The sequence below is a fragment of the Thalia democratica genome, chromosome 3 (assembly GCF_965202585.1).
Source record: "Thalia democratica chromosome 3, ktThaDemo2.hap1.1, whole genome shotgun sequence".
NCBI lineage: Eukaryota > Metazoa > Chordata > Thaliacea > Salpida > Salpidae > Thalia > Thalia democratica.
The window spans coordinates 52,352,813-52,365,680 of NC_139167.1; the positions used below are offsets into that span (position 1 = coordinate 52,352,813).

At 24.7% G+C, this 12,868-nt stretch overlaps 1 protein-coding gene across 1 annotated transcript; it reads left to right on the top strand.

Annotated features, from left to right (window-relative positions):
- Positions 1-4,043: 4,043 nt before the first annotated feature.
- On the top strand, positions 4,044-4,934 carry LOC145832389 (uncharacterized). The gene has a single exon (XM_082939707.1). It carries the CDS (start codon positions 4,044-4,046, stop codon positions 4,932-4,934), a length of 891 nt encoding a protein of 296 aa, XP_082795833.1.
- The last annotated feature ends 7,934 nt before the right edge of the window (positions 4,935-12,868 follow it).

The window sequence follows — 12,868 nt, forward strand, 5'->3', positions numbered from 1 at the left end:
TAAAACTATTAACAACAATTTTAATCTCAAACTCACAACTTTTAACATGCGCTTATTTTTAGTTAAGATTTCAAACTGTCACACTTAAAATAAAAAAAAATTATTGAAAACCTCCCGTACTTCTCTTCATTATGCTTATAAACTAGAAACTAAATATTAAATCACTATGTTAACTTAACTAAAAAATTTAATTCGAAAGCTAGTTAAATTATAAACAAATACAATTGAAATACCTAGAATAAACGCTGTAAACTATTTGAAAATACGTTTTTTACGAAATTTGTTTATAAATCTACCGATTAAAATAAAACTTTTTTTAAATTTCTAAAAAAAACTTTAGATTTACAAAAAATTAAGATATACCAGTTTTTAACTATAAAAATATTAAGAATTTTTTCTTTCAAGACTTTATTTTACAAACTAAGTTTCGGTCAAAGACCTCGTCAGTGCTTAAATAAGTCTAAAAAGATATATAAAAGTCATGGAAAATAGCATTAAAACAATTAAATAAGAACAATTTTTTACTTAAAAACTAAACTAATTAAATTCTAATATTTTGATTGAATTTACGGTAAAGTTTAATTTTTAGTCAGGTTTCAAAATCAGAAAACAACAAAAATAATAATAAAAAGCTGAATGTAGTTTTCTTCTTTCTTCTAGTTAATTTTCAAAGTAAACATTGCTTAAATAAAAATGTAGTTAATAGTGCTATATTAAGTGAGCTTTAGTTGAGCTGCATTTTAATAAAGATAGTTTTAATAGTGACGTAACTTTTGAAAATTTTAGACAATTTTGTACTTGTAATAGCTACAAAAATTTGAAGTTTTGCTTGAATGATTTTCATAAAAACTTTAAGTTTCAAGAAAATATTAGCTACATAAAAACTTTTTAAGAGCATGCAAAAAACCTATATTAATAACAATTTAAACTTAAGTTTTGAAGTGGAGTTTTCTGAAGTGCGGGCAGGAATAAAAGAGCTCGTACCGTTTATTTAAGTTATCCCTTCTGTCGGCTTTGGCAATCGCGACCTTTTCTAGTATGCAAGTTCTGCAAATGCTTTGTGGATTTTCGACTTTGCAAATATGGTGGATTATTTCCCAGTCTATTTAGTAAACAATGTTGTTATTTTTAAGTTTCCAGATGTATTTTGATATTTCTGTGCCGTTTTCTTTTTAGTTTTTAAAATCACTGATTTGGTTGTACCATCTTTTTTGAGCGTTCCACCCGTTGATCCCAAACATTTGTTTCGTTATCTGATTGTTGCTTTATATATGACATTTTCAACTAAGCATTTGCTATTGAAAGGTCATTTATTTTTAGTTTGACCGTTGCAAAGTGTTTCGTTTTCTTCATCGTTTATTGTTTTAAGTATTTTTGATTATATTTTTGGGTTAATTTCTAAATTTTGCTCATGCAGCTATATGAAATCTTACAATTATTTCTCTTTATTATTTTGTTTAACTTGTGGTCTTCTTTAAAATGTTTAACTATTAGTTGCAAAAAAGCTTTACCTATATTGGTTCTTACTGACTGACAGTAAGGTGGGTTGAAGTAGATTGCTTTTCTTGTTCGTATTGGTTGCTTTGGTGATTTAAGTATTTAAGTTTGTGTTTGAAATTTGAGTTAAATGAAGCATTCTGGTATCCTGTTATTGACTCTTTGAAAATTTCTACAGTTTTTGACAGTCTATTGAGTCTTTTTTCGATCATTTTTGGGAGTTTCTTTTTGATAATGGACGAATGATTCGAATACTTGTCAATATAATTGGTGCTGGAGTTTACTTTTTGGTATTTTTTGAATGTATTATTAGCAGTGTCTAGAGATATATCTAGGAAATGGCATTAATATTGCAGTAATAATATTTAAGCTTTTCAAGTCGTCCTGGTATGTCAACTATTTGTTGTGATTTTTTGTCGTGATTATTTACTTGTTATTAAATAAAATGTTCTAACCATTTACAGTTTTTAACTAAAATGAACGACATTGACCGTATATTACTGGTAAAAATAAAAAGTTTCCTAAAAGTATATAATACAAAGTACACTGTTTAAATGTATTACTACCTCAACATTTTGATACGAATGACCAAAATTTTAGATTTCTTGTTTGAATATTAACTTTTAAAAAGTACTATTAAAAACTATCAATTATAGAAAAGTAACAAAGAAACGTTAAAACAAAAAGTATAATTTTTATTAAGGTATAAATAAAATGGTTCTGAATTGAAAAACAAGTTTTTGCAGATACTCTGGTGTTCAAATAGGCTAGTATCTGTTTCTGAATATCTTCTAATTTTCAGCTTACTTTAGATTAATAAACCTGAATAAATAAAATAGAATAAACTTTTGAATAATTGTAATAAAATTTCATAAATAAAAATCTAAGTACTAAAATGTTTAAATATTTTAACTGTTGACTGATACATGCCAAGAAAATACCTTAATAAATGCTTTTATTTTATACTCACTTAATCTGTTGTGAATAAAATACTCACAACTTTTGGCTGTTTTTTCATACCATGTTTTGTTATTTTTTTATTGGCTGCTTTAATTATATAATTAAACATATAAATGATATTTAACACTCTAATTACATTGACTTAAATGTAAACACTTGTAAACTTCTTTAAATGGTACTTAGTCAAAAGTAACTATTTGATGTGTCAAGTATAGTCTTTAGCTATTAATTTAAAATTAAATACATGGTTACAACAGATTTACCACATAAAATCAATTTAAGCTGAAGATTCATATACTAAAAAATATATTTATTACAAAACTTACAGTTACTCAGTTTCTCGATTTCACCGTTAAACGGATTTTAAAACTTTGATTCTACAATAAAAGAAACTTTAATTGAAAAACTATGGATAAAATCTAAAAACACTTTTTTATTTTCAAGTCGATATACTTGAAAGTGTTTTCTACGACGCTTAAAAAAGTACTAAACTAAATATAGTTTAACTTTACTTAAGGTTTTATGCTATTCGAATTTAGTATTTAATTGTGCTTTAATATTTTTGACATATTTTTTGATTTTAGTTATTATTGCCCAAATTCAAGTTTATTATTCTTTTTACAACTTTAACTAACACTTTATTAACTACACTTATTTTTGATAAAAAAAACCCTAAACAATCGTTATTTTATACAACCTAATTATGAATTTATGCTAGTACTTAACTCTTCATCTAAAGTTAAGCATACATTATTAAGATTTGAATTTTAAATATCAAGTTTAGGCTCAGCCAATTACAGTAATAGTTCTAAAACATTCTCAATAGTTTTGCACCTAAGTTTTACAAGCGTAAGTTTTTTAGTTTAGTCTTTTAAATAAAAGCTAATAAAACTAAATATTTTTTAAAATTATATATATTTTTTTCTATTACTTAAAGTCATTTATGCTAAAAATTTACTGTGTATAAAAAAAAAACAACTTAAATAAATGAAAACTGTTTGTTTTCTATCACTAAATACAATAGAATATATAAAAAGTTAGTTTATTGCTTATTAAAGTTCGTATCGTAATGCTTTTTACTTGAAAGTATACTATAATATATTAAACAAAAAATAAATTGAGTAGTTTCGTTTATAAATTTTTATTTATACACATATAGTCTTGGAAATCTGAATTAAGATATCTTATTTATTTGATGTGTGTGATTAGCACGTTATTAGATATAAATTAAATAGTTTTCGTTGTGAATTTTAAGTAAATTTAATCAAACCAAATGTAACAGTTTTATTATTATTACTATCAATTTAATTTAAAAAGTACCATCATTTAACTCCAAGCACATATAAAAAGCACATTATTAAAATGACAGTTCCTACTTTGTTTTATTATTTTAAATCACTAAAAATAAAAACAATGTCTTTCATGAAATGATAACTAATACTTACAAGCTTTTTCTAACAAGATTTATAATAAACCTAAAGTACTAGTAGCTCTTAAATAATTTTTGAACATTAATTATATAAAAACTCTTAAAGAAAACAATCTATGTAAAGGTAATTAAACTTTTCTAAAGTAAAAAATCAACAATGGTTATACCTGATAAAGAAGACACTTTTGACCGAAAAAAACTAAAAATTCAGAGGGAACTCGCAAAGGGAAGTCTCGGTCGCGTTTATGACGCAACATACGAAAGCCTTCCGGTGGTGGTCAAATCTTCACTGCGAGAAGACAACAACAAGCTGCTGTTGCACGAGTACAATATTTTAAAATACCTTCAAAAGAATAAAATTCCCGGCATTCCGCAGGTTAGTTTCAAGCTCACTTACGAAAACAAAGCGAGTTTCATAATGGAAAAGCTCCGAACCGACCTGAAGAGACTAGCGGATAAAATTTCAAACAAAAAATTTGCCTTGGAAACCACATTGAGGGTGGCCATGCAAGTTTTGAACATTTTGAAATCGGTCCACGACCTCGGCATAGTTCACAACGACGTCAAGCCGAGCAACTTGATGACCAAAACTGACGACCCGAACTCGATCTACTTGATAGACTTTGGTTTGGCGACGAGTTATCTTTGTAAAGGGGAGCACGTTCACGAAAAACAAACGAATCAAATCGTTGGAAATCGCAAATACTGTTCGACCAACAGCCTCAACGGAAGAAATTTGAGCCGAAGAGACGATTTAGAAAGCTTGGCCTACGTTCTCATAAAACTCAGGTCCGGAAAACTGCTTTGGGAAGAAATTGTAAGGGACAATAAGATCAGTAAGAAAGACAAGCATATAAAACTAGTTGAGTGCAGAAGCAGGCACGCAAAGGACTTGTGTTTGGGTTTGAATGAAGAATTTGCAACTTTTCTTGACGAAGTGAGATGTTTGAGTTTCACTGAGAAGCCTGATTATGATAAATATTACAGAATGTTTGAACGGCTGCTGAAGAAAACTAGCGACTTAAATGGACCAATAGATTGGAGTTAATTTTAATGTAAAGATTAAATAGTTAATTTTATTTGTAATTGCGATTGTGAACAAATTTTTCGGTTTTTAGATTTTTGTTGAAAAATAAAATTTTACAGTTTTTAACAGTTTAAGTTTAACTTTTACTACATTAAACGCAATGTAGCAGAGGATCATAAATTATAGCAAAAATATTGTATAACATAAAAAAATACAATTCTTAACCTCCTATAGCTTATCTGTATTGTAAATACTAAAATTTGATGATTTTAAACAGAGTAATTTTATACCCTTACGCTTAAAATTAATGCTGTTGTAACGAAATAACAAAATAATTTCAATTTGTCTTTGCCAATGACTTTTGTGAAATAAAAAAATATTGTTAAGTATATATAAGTATTTTATTAAAAAAAGCAAAAGATATTAATAAAGAACATTAAAAAAAGATAATTTTAAATGTACTATCTTTAGCTTTTATTAATTATAAAACACGACTAACATGTAATTGATATTAAAATAACACAGAAAAAATATAAATTTAAAACTATTTTTGACTAAACTAATACATACAAATTATTAATAAGACTTAAGGCAAAATTTAGTATATTATTATTATTATCATTATTATTATTGGAGTTTATTGTGCAAAGATGGACTCGGGCATTAAAACCTGAGCCGCTTAAACAATACACACGAAAAAAGAAACAAACAAATTACATTCAATAAAAATTAAAATCTGAAAATAACACTGTAAAAAAAATTACAAACAAATAGTCCTGTATGATATATGTGGTTTTAATGTTGTATTTTTTTACTTATAGGAAACGAGTTATTTAAATACTTTATAAATACAAAACTCTGTAAAAATGGAAAGGTGAACGTTCATATTTAGATTCAATTGAATTTATTGAATATGTAAAAAACCTTTTTTTTTCATTTCACAAAAAAAAATCTTAAAATAAGTTCATTATTGTAGTAAAAACACTAGAGAATTTAAGAGAACTCTTAAAATTGTTTGTCATAAAAATGTTTCTAGCATAATAATTTAAAGTAGTCAACTCTCGCGAATCTACGCACTCATTTGGTTACGCACTCTCGTTTAGTTCTTCTAAATTGAAAAAATGTTGAAAAATCTTTATTACTGTAAATTTGGTGCAAATAGGCAATATTTCCTTAAAATTATCTGTGAATTTTATATGTGGTATGCATTTTTTGAGGAAAATTTAACTTGTTTATACAGCTATATAGTTCAAATATTCATCATAGTAATTTTAAATCAACGAGATTGATAATAAAACTGATATATTTTAACTAAGTTTGGTTTTATAGTTTTAAATGAATTATTTTGTATTTCTAAGCGCAAAACTATGTACTATGTAATAATTTATTAATTAACAAAATAATAGCTATGATCTTAATTTAAGTGCGTTAATAATATGTTACTTTGTTATTATTTTATAGTAAGTATATAAGCCTAGCAAAAAGTGTTACTAGTTTACACAAATCCTCAATTTAATTTTTATAAATAACATACACATATTATTGAAGTATTTAAACTTAAAGTATTTTAATCAGTATACTAACAATTTCTACCTGTCACCCACGCACAATTCACTACCCAATTGTTTATTCTAATTTTTCTGTTCTTTTTTTATTTGTTTTATGTTTATTATTCACTATCACTGTTACCCCTACTGACCCTTACCGTTGGTCGGTAAGCGGTTCTTGTAATTGATCGGGTGGCTATCGTGCGAATAGGAGTTGATCACAAACTGGAACTGAGCAGATTACAGTTTGATCGTAACCTCACACAGTAAACAACAAGCCAAACAGAAAAAATAAAGTCAAAAGCCGTTTACAATTGTTCAAAGCAGTATTAGTTACAAAACCTAAGAAAACAGCCAATACAATAAGTACATTGCAACCTCTCGTGTAGTTACGTTCTCCAATTTAGTTACGCACTTTTGCTGTGGATACAATGTGAGTAGATTGGCGAGAAGTGACTGTACACTACTTTATACCATACGGTATTATAATATCAAAACAGTTTTAAAATATAGTTGTCCTGGACAAGACCTTAAAAGGTATCCGTGGTGTGCGACTCGATAACCGAAAGGTTTTTTCGTGCACCAGGTCATTGGACCAAAAATTTTGAGGATATCTTTTGCTGTTTAATAATATATATATATATATTATAATATTTCTGCTTATATCAATTATAGTTTCTTTAAAGAAGTTGAAACCCATCTTTCAAGTATCTTCAAATTTTCTATTATAATTGTATGTTTCATTATATTTAGCTAAACTAATATTAGTTTTTTTAGGTCTAAAAAATTTTTCAACTACTTACTACCTTTATTTTTTCAAAAAATTGGGCTCTATTTTCATTTGTATGTTTTTAAACGAGATTTTTAGTACATTTATAATTTGACTTTCCTGCTAAATTTACTACTTGGTTAACTTTTGTTTAAGTTTTTCTTTCTATTACAGACTGTTAGATTTGTTCAGGTTTAAAGCGTTAAATTTAAAAGATAATTTTTACTAGCTCTTAATAGGTGCTAGAAGCATGTTGTGTACAACTCGATAACCAAAACTTTCTTTCGTACAATTTATTTGCCAATAATCTTTTATTGTCCAATAAACAGTATTAAGTAAAACTTTTATGCTCTAAAAACTCTTTGGTTCGGCCATTTATTTTTTTTAAGCTAATCTAGCTAGTTAACTGCAAAAGCAGCTTAGCTCTGTATTATGAAATACTACAGTTTAAATACGCATGACTTAATTTTACAACTAAAAATTCTAAATTAATTTAAGTCATTACGATGTATTTTTTATATTTCCTAATAATAATAAATTTAAGCTTTATTAAAAAGTACTATAGATTATTTGTATAGCGCAGTATGACCAAAGCAAATAAATGTTTTTGTAACCTATATTCTTTTAAAAAGAAACATATAAAAAATAGTAGTACAGTAAATTATATTTTACTTTTTAAATTAATTGTAGCAATCTTTAAAAGTTTAAACATTAAACTCGTACAATTTAACATTGTAGTAAATACAAAATTTTTCTTCAAATATATTTGAAATAAATTAACATTTGTATTTTACAATTTGTTAAGCTTACTAACACAGCTTAAAATTAAAATTATAAATTAAATTCAAAAATTTCTGTAGTTAAAACAATTTTGCTGCAATTAATCACCTATTTAACGTTTATATTCTATTGTATATTGTCCAAAAACCTATTTTATATTATTTTTTTTTGCAATTTTAAACAATTTTATGATTTAAATGTTTTTTAATTTTTGCTTTTTTATTATAAGCTTTTTATTTAATACATCAATAAATATGAAAAGCTGTGAAACGTAAAAAATAAGAATTTTTTATTTTGTGAGTATGAAATTGAATTTTAAGTATTAAAACATATGTATAAAACTACATGAATTTAAAAATATTAAAATAAGTTTTTTGTTTAAATATATAATATCATACCCTAAAATTCTATAATTAAGAATTTTTTAATAGAAGTAAAATTAACTTTTGTTTTAGGTTTGCGATGTTTTTACTTTATAAAGCTAAACAAAAGCTTGAACTAACAATATTATGTTTTAACATCTATACTAGTAAAACTAGTAACATGTTTGAAAAAATCTAGTGTTTGCTTATTTTTATTAATTATGTTTGTTTATTAAACTTTGCTATATATAGTTCCGTGCTAAAATGACGCCGTGCAAAAGTGACGCACCATATCATATTGACGCTTAAAATTTTGACTCGCTCCCTTGTATACAGCATAATATTTCAGACCTGGTAGGACTTCAAAATTAAAAAAATTCTCCCAAATTCAGTTCAAGCTTGAATATTAAACACAAGAAATGCATGGTTATTTGCATTAATATGACAATAAATAGTTGAATTTAAAACGTGTTTTTTATTAAGCTAATCAGAACAATGCTGCTTTTATCTTTTCAAAAGAACAAATTTTTGCTTCTGTATCGATATTCAACTGATATAAAATAAATACTACAAACAAAATTGCACCGAAACAAAATTGCACAAACAACAGTTTTTCACAAAGGGTCATTTTAAATCAAAAAAAATAATTTAAATCAAAATATAACTACTTAAAGATAAACTAATAAAAAATAGCTATCGATCGAGGGTAAGGGTTAGGGGTAACAGTGATAACAAAATAATAAAGTAACTATTAAATAAAATAAAAGTTTTTTGTCTGAATTTGAGTAGTCGTGCACCCTATATATGTAAATGTTTTGACCTGGTGTTAAGTTTAAAATGATTATTAATTTATAAAAATATTACTTTAAAATTAGTTGGAAAAAACTACAATAAAAAAAAACAATATTCAATTCACCCTTAATATTACAATTAAGGGCATAGGTAGGGGAAAAACACCCTTTTTGTTTTTTAATCTTATTTTATATAGTTTTTACTAAGCTACAAGATGCTTTTTACAGATTTTAAAAACTCAAAATAATTTTTGAGATATAGCCGGTCAAAGTTGGAGGTAACAATACTTTACATAACTGTATTTTTGTTTATTTTTTATATATAATTTTTATTTTATAAATTTTAAAAAATTTCTTCCAACAGAATTTTCGGTTATGATTAATTTTAGGTGGGCACCAATATCAAAGTGTAGTTAAATATACAGAAATTTTTCAGCTTTATTTTAAGCTTTAATAATTTTCAATTTTATTTTGAAAATAAGTACATAAGCAAGGCTTCGCCCTGCTTATGCTTTTATACTACTGAATGTAATTTTAGGTGACTCTTCAACTGTACATAACAGTGTCATTTCAATAATGCGACTTTTAAACTATTTTTTATTCTTTTATAATTATGGTTTATGTATGTTACATATCGCTGTGAATTAATTATAGAAATTAAGTCGGTTTTTGGGCCCTATTTAATTCTAACGATAGTTTCATTTCAACTAAGTAAATACAATAACTTACTTCTAAATTAAAGAACTAGTATTTAGTTATATGTACAACACAACAGTAATATCAGGATTTTATTTATTAAACGAAGTTGAATAAAACTATTACATTTTTGACATAGGAAAAAAAAAGCTGTTTGCTAGTAATCGTTAAAAAACTATGTAAATTTAAAATTACTGTTTATAAACATATCAAATCAACTCTAACATTTGTGCCTTAAATTCAAAAAGGAACTATTTATTACTTGGACTTAAAAAAATCATAAACGAAATAATAAACAAACGAAAAAACAAAATACACTTTTTTTTCTATAAAAAATTTTACTTTTAAACATAAAGCTCCTGATAAAAAACAACTTTCATTTAATAACTGTAAAAAACTTTGATAAATCAAACTAATTTAAATAATTTTTTAATTAAAATAAAATAGTTTGTAATGAAAAACAAGTACTTTTTAACAAAATTATTTAATTTGATTACAGTGAACGTTGATTAAAACGAAATTAAATAAATAAATTTGTAGACTTAACTTAAAAAGTTTAGATAAAATTGTTTGTTTTGGTACTATGTTAACAAGCAAAATTTTTAAATTAAAACATGCATATAGCGTTTAACATCAAATACATTGTTCTGAGTTTTTATTATATACTTCTAAATCTGCAAAAATGTTAGCGGATTTTTGAAATCTTTCAAAGTAGTACATTTAAAAAAATATATCAATTGTATATTGAAAAAAATATTTTGTAGTTTTAATTATCAGAAGTGGTTAAAATTAACGTTGTTCTTAACTACAAAAATTCTAATAAACTTTTAAGAATTTTAAAATACAAACAATATATCAAGCAATTTACTTTTTTTTTTGCAAATACATACTAGTTTTTAAATGTATTTAGAGTTTACCCTGGTAGTATGATAATAAAATAAGTAACTTTATTAATTTAATAAAAAATTAACTTTTCGGAATGGATTTTTTTATTCGAATTTTATTTGTAACTAAATATTACTATAAATCGATATATAAGAAAAAACATACTACTAAACTATAAAATAAAAAAAAAAAGAGTCTAGTATGTTATGTTAAAGAGATGGCTCTTGGCTCTTGATCACTTATTCGTGGAGGCTTGCAAAGCTTTACTATTCAGCCGGCACATCAATGAGCTTTGATTTTTACCTATCTGTGATTTTAAGATGAAATAAGTATAGTTTTGCTTTTTTGTGTATATCAAATCATTAAATAATGTCTTTAACAGGTTATAAAATATTTTCAATAATTTTTTTATTAATTGTTGTTATAGTTATAACTTAACTACGTATACTAATGTTTAAGTGTTAAGTTAAGTCTACAAATTTATTTCTTTAATTTCGATTTAATCAAAGTTATCTGTAATCAGGTTAAATGATTTTGTTGAAAAGTACTTGTTTTTCGATATAAACTAGATAATTTTAATTAAAAGATTATTTAAATTATTTTGATTAATTAAAGTTTTTTCAGTTATTAAATGAAAGTTGTTTTTTTATCAGGAGCTTTATGTTTAAAAGTAAAGTTTTTCATAGAAAAAAAGTGTATTTTGTTTTTTCGTTTGTTTATTATTTTGTTTATGATTTTTTTAAAGTCCAAGTTATGAATATTTCTTTGACTTTGTTTTAAACAAGCTATACAATTAAATAGTAAGGATTAAATTTATATATTATAAAATAAAATATTTATTTGACTTTATTTTACAACATCGAAATCAATATAAATTATTGCATTGATATAATTACTTTACATTGTCAAATAATAACTATTAAATATTTAAGTTTTATTAGTTTATGATAAATATGTGTTTATGTATTTATAAAATAAAAATTTTTAGCTTAATCAAAATTATAGTTGAATAATGCATTAGTTATAACATATTTTTAGTTTGATATTGGTGTGACATAATCCTAGATAATTACCAAAAATTTCATGATTATTCAGTACAAATGCTAGAGAAACTCTGAATTTATTAAAGATGTTCGTTAATCTAATTGTTTTGAGGGTTGTTCAAAACCTGGAAACCTGGAAAAAATTGGAATTTGATAATTTAGATAAAAAAACCTGGAGTTTGAGATATCAAATAAAAAACCTGGAATTTTGTACAAAAAATAATGGAAAGACCTGAAAAAAAAATGTTTTATATTATTAATAATATACAATAAACTCATCAGAATTAGAGAATAAAATATTCGAGGTAAACTTTCTCCGAGGAGACAATTGATTATGTAGTTCTAGTAGTTCAAAGTAATTTTCAATTTAGTTCAAAGTTTAGTTTTCATATTTTTTTCTTAAGTTCTTATTTATTTATTTTTAATTTTTTTGAAAGTGTTTTACAGTTTGAATTCCAAGTAGGTAACTCTCACTTTAATTTAAACATTTTTTAAAACATCAGTCTCTTAGATTGTTTATTTACAATAGAATAACTAGTCACTTAAATTTTTTGTAATCATTTTAAAATATGGTTCAATACTTATGTTAGACACTGAAAAATAGCTTTTTAGTTTTAGTTTTTTTCTGAGTTAATTCATAATAAGTTTTTGTAAAGTAGTTTTTACTTTGTAAATCATATATGTAATTTTATTTCAATCATAAAATTTAAAAAATGGGTACATAGAAGATTAGTCAATATTTATTTTGCTGTTTTTGTTAAAGTTCATTGTAATTTACAGAAGATAAGTAAGTTTTTTAATGATAGAATTTTAATTGCATACATCAACCAACAACCCCCCCACTTTGGTCCTTTTGCTACTTATGGCCCCCAAAAGGGCCGTATGACCCACATTTGGAAACCCTAGTCTAAATGGTTTTTGTCTACTTAAAATTTCAAGGCTTTGTTTATAAACCCATTTTTCAATAGTATATAATATTGTAATAATTCTTTTAAGCTGTGTTTTATTAGTCATGTGCATAAATATTGTGATACTGTGCACATAAAATTTAGTAAGTTATAAAAGCATTTAAATTAAATATT